The following is a 20,030-nucleotide window of genomic DNA, read 5'->3' as shown; positions in this document are numbered from 1 at the left end:
AATAGTGCAGAAAACAGAAATGTCTTTCTATTTGATGGAATGATTAGAACACAAATTATACCCTTTTACATCAGAATATTACAGCTGGTGTTTCTGAAATATTCTCTTTACATACTTTATTTTCCACTGTAACCAGTTTTATTTTAAAAATAGCAGTTTGAAAGGTAGTGTTCATTACATTGAACAGGCAGGGTTGAGTTTGTATTTAGGATTGATACCTTAAGATAAGCATTTTGTTTTGTAATGTTGTTTCAGCCATTTTATTTTTATTTATTTATTTATTTATTTATTTTATTTTTTTTATTTATTCATGATAGGCACACAGTGAGAGAGAGAGAGGCAGACACAGGCAGAGGGAGAAGCAGGCTCCATGCACCGGGAGCCTGATGTGGGATTCGATCCCGGATCTCCGGGATCGCGCCCTGGGCCAAAGGCAGGCGCCAAACTGCTGCGCCACCCAGGGATCCCTGTTTCAGCCATTTTAATAGAAGTACTTTTGTTTTTATCAATGGCCTATTTCAGTTAAAAGTTTTTTTTAACAATCACATGACAAATTATGTAATATGCGGTTTACTTTTCTTACAATTGTTTATAAAAAAACAAGTTTAATGGAAATTTTAGGCTGTAGAAGCGATCTTTATCAACTGTGATTATAAACTAGTTTTTAGCAAAGATTTTAGTTTATGGTGAGGTGAATGTTTTGAAAATTTATCGTATAAACAAATTTATTAAAAACAATAGGCTTTAGTTTTCATTTTAACATAAACATACTAAATAATTTCTATGCAAACAGGATGTTTTTATGTCCAATTTCCAAATGGCTTATATCTGGATATAATTGAACAATCAACTATTAATGTAAATTATTGTCCAGTGAAATGGTGTAAAGTGAACAAGGGCTGAATTAAAATGAAAAAAAATCTTAGGTTCTAGAAGGCCATCTCCTTTTCTTTTTTCTTTTCTATCACTATGCTTTTTTTTTTTTTTAAGATTTTATTTATTTATTCATGACAGACACAGAGAGAGAGAGAGAGAGAGGCAGAGACACAGGCAGAGGGAGAAGCAAGCTCCATGCAGGGAGCCTGACGTGGGACTCAATCCCGGGTCTCCAGGATCACACCCTGGGCTGAAGGCGGCACTAAACCGCTAAGCCACCTGGGCTGCCCTCACTATGCTTTTTTGATTCCCTCTCCTCCAACCCCAGTTCTTCAAGACTCTTAAAAAGTGTCCTAGGAAATAATGTTGATGCTTACAATAAATCAGAAATAGTGAGACTTTGAAAGAATCAAAGAATTTTCACCTCCTCCCACCTCCCTGCGTGCCCATGCCCAAAAAACATAACTATTTTTCTTATGTTTGGCTGCTATTCAGAATATCTTTTCTCTTTTTTATAGTGATGTTGAACCCGAATGGCTGGACAATGTGCAGAAAAATGGAGAATTATTTTATTTGGAATTGAGTGAAGATGAAGAAGAAAGCCTCCTTCCTGAGACTCCTACTGTGAACCATGTCCGGTTCAGTGAAAATGAAATTATAATTGAAGAAGATTACAAAGAAGGAAAAAAGTATGAACCTAAGCTGAAGCGGTTTACCAAAATTTTAAAAAGTAAAAGTCTTTTACCCAAGCGCTACAATAAAAAAAATAGCAATGACAATGAGCCAGTGTCCATTCTAAAGCATCAGTCCAACCCAAAAACAGGAGTTGTTGTCCAACAGCGGTATAAAGATGTGAATATTTATGTAAACCCCAAAAAGTTAACTGTAACCAAAGCCAAAGAGCAGCTCAAGCTTCTGGAAGTACTGGTTGGGATTATTCATCAGACTAAGTGGAGCTGGAAAAAAAGTGGGAAACAGGGCATTGGAGAGAGACTTGTGGTCCATGGCCTGCTACCAGGAGGATCTGCTATGAAGAGTGGTCAGATATTAATTGGTAAGTGTTGCTGGTAAATATCAGTTCTTGTGTGCAGAGATTCATGATTAATGATGTTTTGTGAGACATGATCAAAACAGAATTCTATCCAAAGTCTCAACAGATTAAGGACTGCTTGGTGATATTTGGGATAATAGTGAAATTGTTAAGCATGGTGTACTTCAAGGAAGGCCATGCTGTTCTTAAATAAGGTTTTTGGTAAGTTGAGGCGTGTGCCTCGTTTAAGCCAAGGAATAGCTTAACTAATTTTTGAGTTTTGAATTATATAATTATATTTCATCTTGGTTATATTTGCTGACAAGAGAAAGAAAATAAGCTAATTTTACAATGATGATTTAGATTTGAATGACCTATATCCAACAGCATGATATAAAAATATGTAATTTATGAATAAAAATACTTTTAAATTGTATGTTTGCACTTGAGTACACTAAATTCTTGGAGTGGTTTTAAGCTGTTTCATTTGGCATATTTAGCAACAGTGATGTTATACATAAATTTCCTTTTAAGGGTGCTTGTCATAAAACATTTCATCAATTTTAAGGGGAAAAAAATCCAAAAGTCATTCTGAATATATATTAAGGTGAGCATTTTGTATTGCTAATACATTTTTAGCGTTGGATATAATGCTTGAGTCATAGCAACTTTATTACTTAGATAAAGCTGTATTAGTCAAATGTGAAAATATATTGTTAATGAAACTTAAGTTATTAACAGATTTAAAAACTCATGGTCTTTTAAGTTGACTCAGCCTATAAGATTTAGATAAACTGGGACACCTGGGTGGCTCAGCGGTTGAGTGTCTGCCTTGGGCCCAGGGTGTGATCCTGGGGTCCCGGGATCGAGTCCCACATTGGGCTCCCTGCGGGAAGCCTGCTTCTCTCTCTGCCTGTATCTCTGCCTCTCTCTCTCTCTCTGTGTCTCTCATGAATAAATTTTTAAAAATCTTAAAAAAAATTAGATAAACTTTTATAGCTACTTTAGAAACATTTAAAAATATTTCTTAGTCTAAATTGCATTTGTTCATTGATTCAATGAAACTTTTGAACATTTGCTAAGTGTCAGGAATACAAAGATTACTCTAAGGATCCACTTACACTTCTTAAGAAGCTCAGACTGTGATGGAAGAGATGGGTCAGAAAGAGGCAGACTGGGGCCTGGATGGCTCAGTCAGTTAAGCATCTGCCTTCGGCTCAGGTCATGATCTCAGAGTCCTGGGATAGAGCTCCACGTGGGGCTCTCTGCTCTGTGGGGAGCCTGCTTTTTCCCCTTCCTCTGCTTCTCCCCCTGCAGGTGCTTGCTCTCTCTTTCTCTGTCAAATAAATAAAATCTTTAAAAAAAAAAAGAAGTAGGTAGACAGTTTCACATAGTATGATAAGTGCAGTGATAGGGGTTTACAAGGGCGAAATCACATAGGAAGGACATCTATGCAGTGGGTGTTCCAGATGGTTGCAACAAGATCTCCCTATTCCTTTCTTACAACGTCATGTTGATACTCCTTCCATGAAGAGTTAAGTTTTTGGGTCCTCCCCTCCCTACCCCTGTGGGCCTGGACTACAGCTTAACTAGTACTATGTGATCTCAGGGGTGGAATCATAAGAGGTGATGCAGCTTCTGCTTAGTATTCTTGGAGTCCAGTTTTCATTGTGTGAGCAAGGGTGGTCCACATGAAGAGGCCACGAGTAGTATTCCAGCTAATCACCCCAACAGAGGTCTCAGCCGCCCTGCAGCATCAATTAGTTACCACACATGAGTGAAGAAGGCTTCCAGATAATTCCAACCCCAACCACCATCTGACTGCAACTACATGAGGAACCCTGAGTGAGAACCTCCGCTAAGCCCAGTCAGCCCCAGAACCAAGAAGGATAATAGGTGGTGGTGGTTGTTTTAAATGCCTAAGTTTTGGGGGATCCCTGGGTGGCTCAGCGGTTTGGTGCCTGACTTTGGCCCAGGGCACAATCCTGGAGTCCCGGGATCGAATCCCACGTCGGGCTTCCGGCATGGAGCCTGCTTCTCCCTCCCCTCCGCCTGTGTCTCTGCCTCACTCTCTCTCTATGTCTATCATAAATAAATAAATCTTAAAAATAAATTAATTAATTAATTAATTAATTAATTAATAAATACCTAAGTTTTGTGGTCATTTGTTATGCAGTAACAGATAGCTAATGCATGCTTACGTTCTCTCAGGTGCTCAACTTCCTCTTTTGTAAAATGTCTCTAAGGTTTATTCTTTGTTCTTTCAGAGGATGCCAGAATTCATGCTTATGAAATCTTGCCTGGTTGTTGCCAACCACCATAATTTTAGGATACCACAAGATGGGAAACGCCTATATTTATCTGGGGCCTCTGTTCAGGACCTAATTGGACTGATTTGTAGACAAATCTCTAAAATTCTTTTTGCCCATTTCTCTTGAACCCTAGTGGAGAGGTGGTTATGATCAGTGAACGTCCTATTCCATGTTTACTTTCCCCTGATCCTCACTCCAGTCTGCTGAATCCTCTAGGAATGACGCTTTTGTCTTCTCATACCATCTGTGTGGGAGGAAAGAGAATGAACTATAGAGAGGGAGAGACTACTATATAGTCCTGTTGATTATATTTAAAATAATTTAAAGATACACATGATGCTCAGAGTATACTTCTTGGCCTGAATGTAGTTACATAAATATGTGCATTTTTTGATAATTTACTGTTGTACTACTACAGTTTGTGCACTTTTCTGCATGTGTATTGAGTAGCAATAAAAAGGCAAAAAAAATGAAGTTCATCATTTCAGTTTCATAATGGAAGAGTTTATGATTTACCAATATGTAAAAAAAATTGTCAGAATAAAATGATTATTTCATCCTTGATGCATAGCAAAAGGTTTGGTTGATAAATAAGCCCTCAAAAACAGTTATTGAATAAATGTACATACTATGTAGAAAAATAGGGGAAAATGATTAGAAGTAAATATAAATGCAGCAAAATGCTAGTAGAGTTGGGTTTGTGTGGAGACATTATAAATGTTTTTTTCTTTTTTCAGATGTTTAATTTTATGGTTATGTTGTATATTTTTAAAGTCACATACTTTGGGAATAAATAATGGACAATTAAAATGTCATGGTGACTTTGATAATCCCACAGGATGGAATTCTCTCATTTGTTTCTTTCATTGTTTCATTTCACACTGAATTCTGTGGTTGAACTGTGAGGTAACCCCATATGCAGGAGGATCTTGAAAACTTTGTCCTGGTAATGCAGTATGCTGGGGTGACTTCTGCCATTGTCTTAGCTGGAGAATGACCCTCCTTTGACTAAAGTGTGTTGGCCAACACAGTGAGACTGGTGACTGTTTTCATTCTTTCCCTTTCATGACAGTAGAACTCATGTTCTATTCTGATTCTTCTTTTACTGGGATTCTGGGGGGTTTGCTGCATTTTCTGGTGCCATTTTTGCAGTTCTTTCTGCTGACTTAACTCCTTATTTTTTATTTCTGAGTTTTTCTTAAAGTTTGACCGCTGAGGGGCACTAGGGTGGCTCAGTCAGTTAAATATCTGACTTTTGATTTTGGCTCAGGTCATGATCTCAGGGTTGTGAGTTCAAGCCCCGTGTTGGGCTCCATGCTGGGTGTGGAGCCTGCTTGAGATTCTCTTTCTCCCTCTGCCCCTCCCTGCTCCTTCCCACCCCCATGCACGTGAATGCAGGTGCTCTCTCTCTTTCAAATAAATAAATCTTAAAAAAAAAAAAAGTTTGACAGCTAATTGCTCCTTGACTACGAGTAGCCAGTCTGTATCCCTAAACCAAAGCAAATCCTCTTTTTACCTGCATCCTAGAAATTATGTATCACCTTGGTGATTTTTTTTTCATCAAGATGACCCAGTTTTGCTAGTTTAAGTAGGTGTTTTTTAAGGATTGGAAAGGATAGGGTTAAAGAAATCACACATTAATGTTCTAAACACATTAACAGTAAAAGTTTTATTTTAAGTGCTTTTTGTGTAACTTCTAAGGTTCTCACCTGTGATCACTGAATAACTTTGTTTTGTATGACACACTTGTGCTATTTCTCTTTTAAATTTTTTGAAGTTTTTTTACTTTTTAGAAATCTTTTTGAGGTATAACATTCATAACATGGACAAATCTTAAGTATACATTGAATGAATTTTGACATATGTATATGCCTGTGTAACTACCACCCAAAGAACATTTCCAGTACCCAGAAGGTTCCATAGTGCCTCCTCCCAGTTAATACCTCCTTCCTTCTGAAAGTCAAGTTTTCTATCAACAGAGTTGGTTTTTCCTCCTCCTCTTCTTCTTTTTTTAATTTTACCTCTTCTTAAACTTCATTTAATAGAAAAATATAGGGTATATTCTCTTGTGTTTATTTTCTTTATTTTATAATCTTGGGAAATATCCAGGCTTTTGATATGTGATATTCCATTGTATATTCATTTTTACATTTCACTGTTGATGGACATTCCGCTTGTTTCCAGTTAAACATTTGCAGTGCTTTTTTAAAAAGATAGGTTCGGTTTTTTGTGAGCATCTAATGAATGGTTTTTATTCTCTAATATTTTACATGTTGTTATTTGATACATATTTTCATTTTCACCTTCTGTAAAACTTGAAACATTTCAATTTTCTTTTTCCCCCTTTAAAAAAAAAGATTTATTTATTTATCTATTTTAGAGAGTGAGAGCAAGATAAGAGAGGGGCTGACAAAAATGGACACAGTCTCAAGCAGACTCTGAGCTGAGCATGGAGCTCAGCTTGGGACTCGATCTTACAACTCCGAGATCATAACTGAGCCAAAACCAAGAATTGCGCGCTTAACCGACAGAGCCACCTGAGCCACCCCAGTGTTTCAGTTTTTTTAAAGTATCTCTGCCGTATTTGTCTCTTCTCCTTCATATCATTTCTTTCCCACATTTTGCCTGTGGTACTTGACCCAGTAGAAAAGGAATGAAACAAGCAGTGACTTAATTGGAAAGGTAGAATTAGAGTTTTTAGGCCTTCCTAGAGAGCATCTGGTGCAGTCACTTCCTTTTACAGATGAGTACCAGAGGGATTATATGATTTATCCAAGAACAGAGGTCAATCAGTTGATAAAGCTGGGACCTACAAGTTCTGATTTCCATTTTCAGAAACTCTTTCACTTGCTGTGGTGCTCACTTGAATGAGTGGGGAAAGTGCCAAAGGATTTCTCTTTGAAGCCAAAAAGAAAAGAAATTATTTAATCCTTTCAAAATGTAATTGGAAATAAGGATTAAGCTATAACAATGTACCACTTAACCCATTTAATCCATTTGATACACTTATCCAAAAGAAATAATCTAAAACAGATCTCTGAACCATGCCCTGTATGTCAGATCAGGCCAAGCACTCATCTTTGTAGTCTGCAAACTGAGAATGGTTTTTACCTTTTCAGTGATTAAAATAAAAAAAATCAAAAGAAGAATACTTTATTACATATGAAAATTATATGAAATTCAAATGTTAGTGTTGATAAATAAAATTGTATTGGAACACAGCCATATTCATGTGTTTGTTGTCTATTGCTGCTTTTGAGCTGTAGTTGCAGAGTAGAATAGTTGCTGCAACAAAAGCCATATGGCCTTCAGAGCCTGAAATATTTACTTATCTGGCCCTTTGTGAAAAGTTTGCTGACCCTAGATGTAAAAGAAGGCAAACTATGTGCATGAAAACATTTATTTAAACATTTTTTAGTAATAATAAAAAATAAAAAGCATGAAAATGTCAAACTGGAGTATGGTTATTTGAATTATAATTTAATAAGTGTATGCATTATTTGACTATTAAAATTATAATCTAAATACTATGTACCAACATAAAAACTCTTATTACTTGAGAGATTTAAAAGGGTGACATTCCTTTATACATCATTTGTGTCAATATAGGTAAAGACTAAAAATAATTTATGAAAATGACTATGGCTATAGTGCTAGGGTCATCAATAATTTTTCCAAATTTCTGTAGTTTTGTTTTCTATTTTAATGAGAAATAAAAACCTTGCACCAGTTTCTTATCCAGCATCATCAGGGAATGTGATATTTGACTTAAATATTTTGAATGATAGTTCTAGTATATGAGCCACCATTATTCAAGGATTTCTAGAATGAGAAATTAGGACGGACCTTAATTTTCTGATTATGCCTGCATGTTATAAATGAGGAATTGTTATTAGAGCTTTAAAAATATATAAGGGCAGCCCGGGTGGCTCAGTGGTTTAGCGCTGCCTTCGGCCCAGGGCCTGATCCTGGAGACCTGGGATCAAGTCCCACGTCAGGCTTCGTGCATGGAGCCTGCTTCTCCCTCTGCCTTGCCTGTGTCTCTGCCTCTCTCTCTCTCTCTCTGTCATGAATAAATAAATAAAATCTTTAAAAAAAAGTGTTTTAAAAATATATATATATGTATATATAATAAAGTTAATTCTCTCAAAATTTAAGAATTTTTCGGACAGTAAATGCATTGATTTGAATGTATAAAATAGCAATATGGTAACTATGTTTCAAAAGCCAGATTTTCTTTCCCCTAAATCAAATTCAGCTTAGTTTAAAAGACCAGTTTAAATTCACAGCCTGATTCCACCACACTGGCACATACATATTTCCCAGTCCTTCTGTGCATAAATTCTCCTTTTAACAAGATTAATTTATTTTTTTCTCCAGTGACCTCTTTGAACTTTGTATATCCAGATCTATTCTTTATCTTTCATGGTCCCTAATTCCTATTTGGGTCTTAACCAAGACTGCTTTGTATTGTTACACAGATGTATTCATTTTCTATTGATGCTGTGACAAATTACCACAAATTTAGTGGTTTAAAACAACACAAATTTATCATCTTGCAGTTCTGGAAGTTAGAAATCTAAAATAGGTCCTCTTGCACTAAAATCAAAGTATCCACAGAGTTGCATTCCTTATGGATTTTCTAGGCTAGAAATCTCTTTCCTTGGCTAACTTTTCAGAGACCACCTGAATTCCTTATCTTGTCCCTTCCTGCATCTTCAAAGCCAGCAGCATAGCATTTTCAAGCTTCTCTCTGACTCTGACCCTCCTGGCTCCTTCCTTATAAATACCCTGCGATTACGTTGGGCCACCTAGATAATATCCTTAACTTAATTACATCTGCCACATCCCTTTTGCCATGTAAGGTAACATTCACAGATTTCAGTGATTAGGATGTGGACAATTTTAGGGGACCATTCATCTGCCTACCACAGTCGGGTTTTTTTGGTAAAATAATGAGCTTTAATTTTTTTATAATAGTAATATTTATTTAACGTAATAGTTTAGAAAAAAAGAGCCTATACACCCAAAGGCAACATTTTACGTATATCTTTTTTCTAGATTTATGTGTAATAGTTTCGTTTTAAAAATAGTTTCTCGGAGTACCTTGGAGTGCCATTTGGTTAAGCATTTGCCTTCAGCTTAGGTCATGATCCCAGGGCCCTGGGATTGAGTCCCTCACCCCCTCATTGGGTTCCCTGCTCATGCATGCATGTGCGTACTCTTTCTCTGAAAATCTTTAAAGAATAATAATAATTTCTTAAACTGTATATTCATTTTGTATATAGTATAAGTAGAGCAGTAAACAAACTTTGGCATATATATTATCATAGCCCTTGGTGCCTTTCAGTATGCATTTGATATAAGTAGATGCTGAGAAATTGTTGGATTTTCTCAAATATTAATTTTACATTGAGGAATTGATTTAAGCACTGTGATAAACTGATTTCACCTCTTTCTATTTTATTTAACTTTTGAATGTATCTTGATAAAATTTTCCATCAGTAATTTGCAGAGCATTTCTTATCTAATAGTTCAAACCAATTCACGCAGTTCATTTCCTTTCAGCCTTTGGCAGGGCATACTAATGACTTCTGTGTGCTTGTTAAGAAAGAACTTTGCTGCCCACTGCAGTGATACAATGTCCAGGAAGCCTGCCACTTCTGAGTCACAGAGATGCTGAGAAAAACTTGAGGAAAACAAATATCTGAGAGAATGAGAAGTGGATATAATATTTCTGTTACAGAAAGAGAAAATTTTCTACTAAACACTTAAAAATATGTATACTACACTCACTCTAATTAATTTTCATATCTGTTATGACAATACATGTATGTCTCCTGCTTTTAGAGTTTTGTTAGACATGTTTTCAGATGATTACTCCCCACAACACTGGCTCTATTGTTCAAGGCTGTTCACTACACAAACATTCTTGAAATAATAATCCAGAACAAGGACTTTCAGTGCCTTGCCTTACAAGATGTACAAAAACATGAGGGACTGATGGAGAATTGTCTACTAACACTATTATCTGTATGCATGTCTATTATCCGTCTTCCCCAGAGTATGAAGCTCTGTGACAGTAGAGATTTTCGTCTATTCAGTTCTCTATCTGTAGTGCCTAGAACAGTGCGTGGTATACAGTAGGTGCTCAATAAATATCTGTTAGATGAATATTAATTATTTGGTCCATTTCCTAATGATATATTTAGGAATGATAGAAAATAACCTTGGTGTATATATATTTCTATTAATAAAAAACTCACTGATATATTGATATTACCTCTGTGTTATAAAAGTAAATTTCCATTTTAACACTGATCTTTATTTTATGAAAGTTTGATAAACATACACATTTACAGAAAAGCCGTGGAAAAGAAGCTTTTACCAAAATATGCTGTGAATTTTGTTATGGTTGGGGCCTTTGAAACAAAGAGCTGTGTATAGACACAGATCAATAATAACAGTGAATGCTGCAGCATGTTGAGTTATGATGTACCACATGAATTTAATTACAGTTTCAGCCAAATTTTTTACTGTGTAAGTACTTGGTTAATGCTACAAATTTTGTATTTGTCCTTTGAGTTGACATAATCCTCCCAATTGTATCCGAAATGAGAATATTCATCTCTTTAAATATCCATAGGTTGTCTTTAGTGATCGCATAACATTGGGCTGCATTATAATATAAGAAAAGAGTGGAATGGGAGCTTAGCTCTGCTGCTATGAGCTATATAATAATACATAATGAATTCCATAGTACTTTGAAGAGGTTGGAATAGATGCTTTTTAAAAAAAATGTTCTAAGTTTTAGTTAGTTTTTAATGTTTGTATATTCATACAACAACCTTTGTTATTCTGTTTTCAGGTGATGTCCTTGTTGCTGTGAACGATGTTGATGTGACCTCTGAGAACATAGAGAGAGTTCTGTCTTGCATTCCTGGACCTATGCAGGTATGAACGGTTTTTGTATTTTATGATGGGTTACAGAAAATAAGGACAACTTGTACTGTTTTCTTTTTTAAGATTCTGAAAATTATTATGTATAAGGTGAGTTACACTTACATGCTTGACTATGTAAAAAATTTTAGCTCTTGTTAACATTTTTAGCTTTTGGAGATTATTCTAAATAGATAAAGAAATATCTACAAATAAAACTCCTATGTGGGCAGCGCCGGTGGCTCAGCAGTTTGGCACCGCCTTCAGTCCAGGGCCTAATCCTGGAGACCCGGGATCGAGTCCCACGGCCTGATCCTGGAGACCAAGGATCGAGTCCCACGTCGGGCTCCCTGCGTGGGGTCTGCTTCTCCCTCTGACTGTGTCTCTGCCTCTCTCTCTCTTTCTGTGTGTGTCTCTCATGAATAAATAAAAATCTTTAAAAAAAAAAAAAACAAACTCCTATGTAAAGCAGGAATAATGACAATAATAAGAAAATATATCATGACCAACCTGCTATTATAACTACTATACATGTTGAAAATCCAGTTCTTAGAGGAGTCATTTTAAACAGTTATGGAATTTTCTTTTCTCTGATTTATTAACATCACTATTCCTGTGAAGTTTTTTTTTTAACATGGCTTTGTTTATTTTAAAAACTAGTTATACTATTTTCTTGATTTTTTTTCCTGATATCTAGTTTAGCCTTATTCCTGAGCTTTTATTGAGCTAGTGAATTATTTTTCATTCCTTGTAGGTAAAAAGAAATCTCTTTTATAATAGTTATTTTGATAGTCTAAGCATTGACATTTCGTATCATAGATGATGACATTTTTAGGTCATTAGATGTATTTTGAAAATGGTGTACTTTCTTTTTATGAATGCTCTGCTCCTGTTAGTATCAGGAATTAGTTTTCTGTCTTTTGAGGGATAGGGAGGATGATGTGCTTTAGATAGGTTAGATATTCCATCAGACTGTGAGAGGATGAAGCACTTTCTGGATTGATCAGGAAAAAGAACAGAATCCTGGATAAATAAAAATCTTCCTGCATCTGATTTGAGATTCTGAAATGAAAGGACCCATGATGAAATTATTTTTTTTCTAAGAAATAACATTTCCCTTATGTTCTCTTCTTTCTCTTTTTTTCTCTTCTTTCTCTTAAAACACACATGCGTGCGTGCATGCACACACACACACACAAACATACACGCCCCAAAGACACACATGGATGCTCTATCCAAGTAGCTACCTTTGGAAGTGCAAAATGAAGGTGCTAGAATAACTATGGTATAGCCAGTGACCGGCAGTGCCTAGGAATGGATAGAGATATGCCAGTAGAGATGGGGTGGTGTTTGAAATGCCAGTAGAGATGGGGTGGTGTTTGAAATATTAACAATCAGGCAGATAGCAGCCATCGTGCTGAAATAGGGTACACTGTTGTCCCAGATGCGGAGAGGTCGCAGGGTGAGCCAGGGTACTAGCACACCTGATGGGGCTCAGACAGCAACTACTTAGCAATCACTAAGGAAGAATTACAGTATTGTAACAACTAACTCAGCTTCCCCCCAGTAAACTGGCTGCACCTGAGCCCCGGGTCAGGGCCTCTGCTTTCTCGCCTCCATCAGTTGCAGGTGCCTGCCACTGTTGCTGGAGTTCAACCATGTCTCTTCTGTCTTCCCAAATTATGTTTACAGTGAAGTCACATTTTACTGATGTTTAACTAACATGTACAAGTTCAGCTAAGCACACTCAGAAGTTTAAAAAAAAAAAAAAAAGGGAAGAAATAATGATTTAAATATTTTGGTACAATTCCACCCACTATTTGCATGTCCTCGTTAAGTATGAAATAGGAGTCGTGTATCTGCTGTTTGCCCAGTTTGCCTTTTATGGCATGAACATCTTGCTGCATTAAGTGTGGTTCTGTATTTACACACACACACACACACACACACACACACACAGCTCTTACGTGCCAATATGTACACCCTGTGCCTAAATGAAAAAAACAGCAGTTTGTTTTGAAAATGGAAGAAAAACAGTTTTGAATTTTGAATTGCTTGAATTTATCATATTCAGAGAATATGTTATACTCCAGCACTCTGGCACGTTCTTGCCTTCCTGATGTAAGTTCACAGTGATTTTGACAGTATATAATTGCAGAATATAATCCTATCATAAGATGTATATTATTAAAATCTTTTTATTATTTTAGAAAATAAACTTTTTTTCTTATTATAAAGGTAATACATGCTTATTGTAAAAATTGGAAAATGTGAAGAAGTAAGAGACAAAATCTTTTAAAATCCCACCATCTGGGCATCCTGGGTGGCTCAGCAGTTTAGCACCACCTTCAGCCCAGGGCATGATCCTAGAGACCCAGGATCGAGTCCCACGTCAAGCTCCCTGCATGGAGCCTGCTTCTCCCTCTGCCTGTGTCTCTGCCTCTCTCTCTCTCTCTATCTCTCATGAATAAATAAATAAAATCTTTAACAAAAAAATCCCACCATCTGAGAATATTCATGATTAATATTTTGGAATATTTTATTCTAGTTTAACCCCTTGAGTATAAACATATATGCATATTTTTTACTAGCAGAATTGGTATTATAGCTGTGTCATACTCAAGTAAGCACCAGCATTTAGCATAATGTTTCCTTAATAATGATTTAGAACGTAGTTAAAATTCCTTTAGCCAGAGATAATGTTTAATTAGTAAACTATGTTTTTCTTAAATCATTAGTGTTGGAAGGGAGGTAAAGTATAAGCCTGTCCCTACTACCCATGTAAACTAGGAGGTTCAGGGAAGGTGGGAGTAGAATTGGAAAGGGAACTAGTGTTTGTACATACCAAGCAGTACATGGGTGTTTTGCTAGTATCATTTCTCTTAGTAATCTCATTTATTCTTCATAACAGTCTGTAAGATACCAATAATTGTATTTCTGTTTTATATGTGAAGAAAAAGAATCTAAGAGAGATGTAATGATTTCTCCAAGGTTGCAGAATTAATGACTCCGGGAGCTGAAACTGACTCCAGCGCATGATCCTTCCCATTTTTCACACAACCTGGGTGTGTCCCCGTCCCTGCTGGGCCAGAACTGAGGGCCAGACTAATTGAGGTCCCGGAAAAAGTTGCTTTACCTGCTTTCTGTCTTTGGCGTCTGAAACAGTTATTCAAGCAGTCAGAGAAGAGGAATGCTGATTTATAAAGACTACTGTATGAGACTTTTTAACATTTAAATTTGGAAATATCTAATGGCAATATTTCAAACTTCTACTCGGTGTATAAAAATGGTCTGAAAGCTTCTTGTCATCTGACAGAGCATGTCCTCAGGAGCTACATCTGCCATGCGGTAATGTGGTAGAATGAGGTCAGAGCTCCATTTAAACCTGGCTCTGAGCAAGTTGCTAGACTGTTCTGGATTTCAGTTTTCTCAGCTATAATCAGAGGAGATTTGAGCAAATGTATCTGAGCCCAGTTCCAACTCTGCAGTTCTGTGATTGATTTTTAAATGAGTCTGTTATAAATAAATTCAGAATACCAGAATGAAATCCAGAGGTGAAGCTTACTTGCTAGGTGAGGTACAAAAAGCCCAAATAATTTCTTTTAAAGCCAAGTTTTGGGACGCCTGGGTGGCTCAGCGGTTGAACGTCTGCCTTTGGCTCAAGGCATAATCCTGGGGTCTGGGATCGAGTCCCACACCGGGCTCCCTATAGGGTACCTGCTTCTCCCTCTGCCTGTGTCTGTGTCTCTCTCTCTGTGTGTCTCTCATGAATAAAGAAATTAAGTCTTAAAAAAAAAAATAAAGCCAAGTTTTAACATTCTGCAAAAATAGTTGTCTTAGATTCTCCAAAAATATTATCTGTCCTGAAAGAAAAAAAAGGCTAGAGAATTGTTCTAGACTAAGGGAGACTGAAGTAACATCCTACTAAATACAGTAGCTAGCTAATCCTTAATTGATCCTGGATTGCAGTGGGGAACAGCTATATTGGGACAATATGGGAAATTTGGGCACAGACTTTGAGAACAGTATTATATTTAATATTCGAATTCCTAAGTGTGATAATTGTATTTGGTTGGTAGGAGAAGGCCCCTATCCTTAGGATATGTGTGCTCAGGTATTCAGCAATGAAGCATTAAATTGTCTGCAGATAATTCTGAAGTGATTCAGCCAAATTTTTTTTTTTTGAATACAGAAAGTGGGGGTGAGGAGGGAAGGAGAGGGGAGTAAGAGAAAAGGAGAACGCAAATGTGACAAAATGTTAACAATTGGTGAAACTGGGTGAGAAATAAAGTGTGGGCAATTATTATGTTCTTACAACTTTTCTGTAGGTTTGAAATTTTTTAAATAAGAAGTTGTGGGTTTGAGAAAACGGTTTTATATCTAAAGTGACAAGAACAAAGATGCAAGTACCCTTCTAATTACTAACTTTGTGACCTTTATTGCTGCAGCTCTATGCACTCATTTATTTAACAAGCACATAATTATATATATTATAGTATATGCCACCCATTCCCGGCTTGATCAGGGAGCCTGGGTTCAAATTTTGCAGTTGACCAGGATTGATTGTATTAAGCACTGGGCCATAGCTTGTTTTCCTGGAGCTTTGGAGGAAGACAACTCCTTTTGTAGGAGATCAGCCTGTAGAATATTAGTCTTGGACTCTTACCTCTCAAGTACTTTTTAGGTCCAGGAGAAGGGGAGAATTCTTTTTTTTTTTTTTAAGGTTTTATTTATTTATTCATGAGAGACACAAAGAGAGAGGCAGAGACATAAGCAGAGGGAGAAGCTCTCCCTGCAGGGAGCCTGTTGGGGGACTGGATCACAGGACCCTGGGATCACACCCTGAGCCGAAAGCAGATGCTCAAGTGCTGAGCTACCCAGGCGTCCCAGGAAAAGTCTTTTTAAAGGAGATGATGGTTAGGTGGAATGTTTTAATTTTTATTATTGCCTTGTTCCACAAAAGTGATATATATGCTGTGGAAATACTAGGAAATAGACTGGAAAAAAATAAAAATAAATAAATTTGTAAATCTCTATTCTCAGAACCCAGAAGTACCATCTGTGTTGATATTTTAAAGTGGAGGACTGGCTTGATCAGATTTGCCTTTTAGAAATATTTCACTCTGAATGGTACTAGAGGTTGGGAAACCAGGTGACCACCTTCACAGCAGTCCAGAAGAGAGGTGATAAAGGCCTAAGCAGAGCATTGTTGTGGATATGAGGAAGGAGTAGATTAGATTTAAAATAATGTGAGGCAAAAAGGACAATACTTCCTACAGGATAATGAAAAGTCCAAGATCCCTTCCAGGTTTCATCTTGAATAACTCAGTGAGATTGCCCAAAAGAGAAGAGGATCAAGGAGAGATAATTTGTTGAGTCTGACTCAATTTCTTCAGAATTTTGATTGAGGAATATTCAAAGAATCTGCCAGACAAAGGAGAAAGAATCAGACAGGCAAATAGCAGCATAGATGCTGTAAGAGAGACCCCATGAGAACCATGGGGCAGAGTTGAGACTGGTCTACTCTTGGAGCTGCTCCAGATTCTAACAACCTTTCTGGTTCCCATCTGTGAAGAGGATGGCATGGTAGGAAAGAAAGAATTCGCTTGTTTGTTTGACAGAGGCTGAAGAGACATTGCTTGTTAAATGGAAGGGTTGAAGATAGAAGTAGAGAGGGGATAATTAAAAAACAAGATTTTGGAAGTGATGAGTTATGGAGGGCATGTCTTTTGATCCAGGGAAAGGCACATCATTTCCTGAACTGGAAGGAAAGGAAGAAAGGATGGGCAAACTGCACACACAAAAAAACATTTTGAGGGAGACAGGCAATGAGGAATGATGAAACATGTTACAGGTTAATGTCCTCGGAGGAACAACAGAACCCCCCCCCTTTTTTTTTAAGATTTTATTTATTTATTCATGAGAGACAGAGAGGCAGAGACATAGGCAGTGGGAGAAGCAGGCTCCTTGCAGGGAGCCTGATGCAGGACTCGATCCCAGATCTTGGGATCATGCCCTAAGCCGAAGGCAGACACTCAACTGCATCCTAGAAAATCCTTTTATAAGAAGTTTCATGTGAACTATTTTATATTAGATTATTTATTTGTTTTTTTTAAGATTTTATTTATTTATTTAGAGAGAGAGAGAGCATGACCTGGGGGAGGGGCAAAGGAAGGAGGAGACAGAAAACACCAAGCTGACTCCATGCTAAGTGTGGAGCCTGACTTGGGGCTCAGTCTCATGACCCTGAGGTCATGACCTGAGCCAAAATCAATTTGGACACTCAACCAACTGAGCCACCCTGGCACTCCACTCTAGATGTTTCTTAATAAAATTTTCTGTAAAATATATCCTTAATATTTATGTATATCAACCCCCTTTTTAAAATAGTGCATAACTCTTGATTTAGTTATTTGTCTCATCCATTATTATTTTATCAAAGCAACCAGATATCCTGACATTTAAAGCTACTTAACATGTAAACTTTTCAAAATGTCTTGCTGAAGTGTAATTATCTTTGCATTATGGAGCTGACTTTACTTAAATCTGAAGAATGGTGGCTAAAATAGTTCTTAAAAGAATTTTAATGGATGGGTCTGTGGTGAGTGTATTTGTTTGAGTTTTTAACATGGTGAGGAGAAAGCGTCCTTACACCACAAAAAAGAAGTGCAGTTGTTTGCCAAGTATAACATTAGTTCATTTTCAAGTATGTCATTTTTCACTAAGCATAACAAACTAGTCTTAAATTTTAGGTTGTCACTGCTGCCCAAAGTAAAATTAGTGAATTTTTATTTTGAGTTTACCACCTCATTTCCCTTTGTCATTTTTGGTGAGTCACAGCTGATCTTTTGACCTCTCTACCCACAAGAATCTCAGCTGGAAGATGCTTTCCCTGTTGGGAGGCACATTTCTTTCTCTGAAGACCACCTTTTGCCTTGTATGCAAAGCTCTCACAGATACTCCAACAGACCCAACCTGTCTCTGTGACACCTAACTTCCCTAGGATGCAACTCATCTTATGCTCCCTTTGTCAGATTTCTCCCCATCCTCTCCACTCATATACATACCTCCTCACCAAAGACTAATGCTGAGGACATCTAACCTGTCATAAGCTCTGGGTTCAGGATTTCCTAAAATTCTTAGATTTCTCACATTTTCAAGGAACACCACCAAAGGCTCCCGTATATTTTATTTGGACACCCTTAAATCCTCATTCTCCGGTAAAGAGGCCCTCGACCACCAAGCCATTCACTTCATGAGATCCTTTTTTTTTTTTTTTTTTTTTTTTTTTTAAGATTTTACGTATTTATTCATAGAGACAGAGAGAGAGAGGCAGAGACACAGGCAGAGGGAGAAGCAGGCACCATACAGAGAGCCCGACGTGGGACTCGATACAGGGTCTCCAGGATCACGCCCTGGGCTGCAGGCGGCGCTAAACCGCTACACCACCGGGGCCGCCTACTTCATGAGATCCTTGTTCAAGGATTTTATGTTTGTGGTCATGTTTATATTTCTATTTATGTATACACATTTTGAGCATTACTTACTAGAATAGATACAACTCTGAGAATATAGTCTTTAGGCTAATGCTTACTTGTTCTTGTTTAGGTCAAAACTCACACCAAAATATTCTTTTTCATCTTTGTAAGATCATTTCTAAAACAGTCTCTTCAGCTGTCTCTGACCTTAACTATATATTAAGTTTCATCAGATAATGCTTGATTGTTCCCATATAGGATCTCTAATTTTTTTATATTATTGTTTAGTTTGCTTATTATTTTCCTCCCAAATTTCTACTCAGCCTTTTTTTATACACTGTTGTAGTATCGAGGGCCCATTTTTCAATAGGTTTATAGCAAACATAAAAACTTTAGTAAAGGCTGATCTTTTCCATTTGGAATATTACATGTTTTGTAAAGGCCTCAGGAAAATTTTATGAAGAATTTCTCCCCTCCTATTTTCTATACAGATTACTGCTGATCTTGACCTAGTTTATCTTTACTCTGAATATATACATATGATGAGTTTAGACCTCATGTCTCTTTTCTACTTGTTAATAAAATAAATGAGACTTATTTTAGAAAAGATGTTTATTTAACTTAATTCACTGTAGGTAGACAGATAATTTAGTGCCCTTGAGATGCCACAGACAGCTATAGAGAAGCAAAATTGAATATAATCATAAATAGTCACTCCTGGGGATCCCTGGGTGGCGCAGCGGTTTGGCGCCTGCCTTTGGCCCAGGGCGCGATCCTGGAGACCCGGGATCGGATCCCACATCGGGCTCCCAGTGCATGGAGCCTGCTTCTCCCTCTGCCTGTGTCTCTGCCTCTCTCTCTCTCTCTCTCTCTCTCTCTCTCTGTGACTATCATGAATAAATAAATAAAATCTTTAAAAATAAATAAATAAATAAATAGTCACTCCTTGTCAACAAAAAAACAGTATTTAGATTTTTGTCTTTTGGAAGGTTTTATTCATCAGGACAAATTTGTATTATAGTATATTACTAACAGTTGAATGGGCTGGTAGGATTATGAATAAATTTTTAAAAATAATATGCTTAATATCTTTTATAAAAATATATAAAGCTCATTTTTAAAAAGAATGGCTGTATTAGTATTTATCATATTTAAAGTCAATCAGAGAAGGACAAACATTATATGGTCTCATTCATTTGGGGAATATAAAAAATAGTGAAAGGAAATAAAGGGGAAAGGAGAGAAAATGAGTGGGAAATATCAGGGAGAGAGACAGAACGTGAGAGACTCCTAACTCTGGGAAATAAGCAAGGGGTGGTGGAAGGGGAGGTGGGCGGGGGATCGAGGGGGGGTAGAGGTGACTGGGTGACGGGCACTGAGGGGGACACTTGATGC

General features: G+C 37.0%; 1 protein-coding gene across 4 annotated transcripts in view; it reads left to right on the top strand.

Moving 5' to 3' along the window:
- INTU (inturned planar cell polarity protein) overlaps nt 1–20,030 on the top strand; it is an 83,339-nt gene that overhangs the window by 16,748 nt on the left and 46,561 nt on the right. For all 4 annotated transcript variants that reach the window (XM_025420561.3, XM_025420562.3, XM_025420560.3 and 1 more), the window contains exons 2-3: nt 1,395–1,930; nt 11,087–11,172. In XM_025420561.3, coding sequence (XP_025276346.1) covers nt 1,395–1,930; nt 11,087–11,172 — 622 coding nt within the window. The remainder of the gene's footprint in view (nt 1–1,394; nt 1,931–11,086; nt 11,173–20,030) is intronic.

The sequence above is a fragment of the Canis lupus genome, chromosome 19, assembly GCF_003254725.2.
Source record: "Canis lupus dingo isolate Sandy chromosome 19, ASM325472v2, whole genome shotgun sequence".
Classification (NCBI taxonomy): Eukaryota; Metazoa; Chordata; class Mammalia; order Carnivora; family Canidae; genus Canis; species Canis lupus.
The sequence above is the reverse complement of the archived record's forward strand: the minus strand, read 5'-3'. Positions and strand labels throughout refer to the sequence as shown.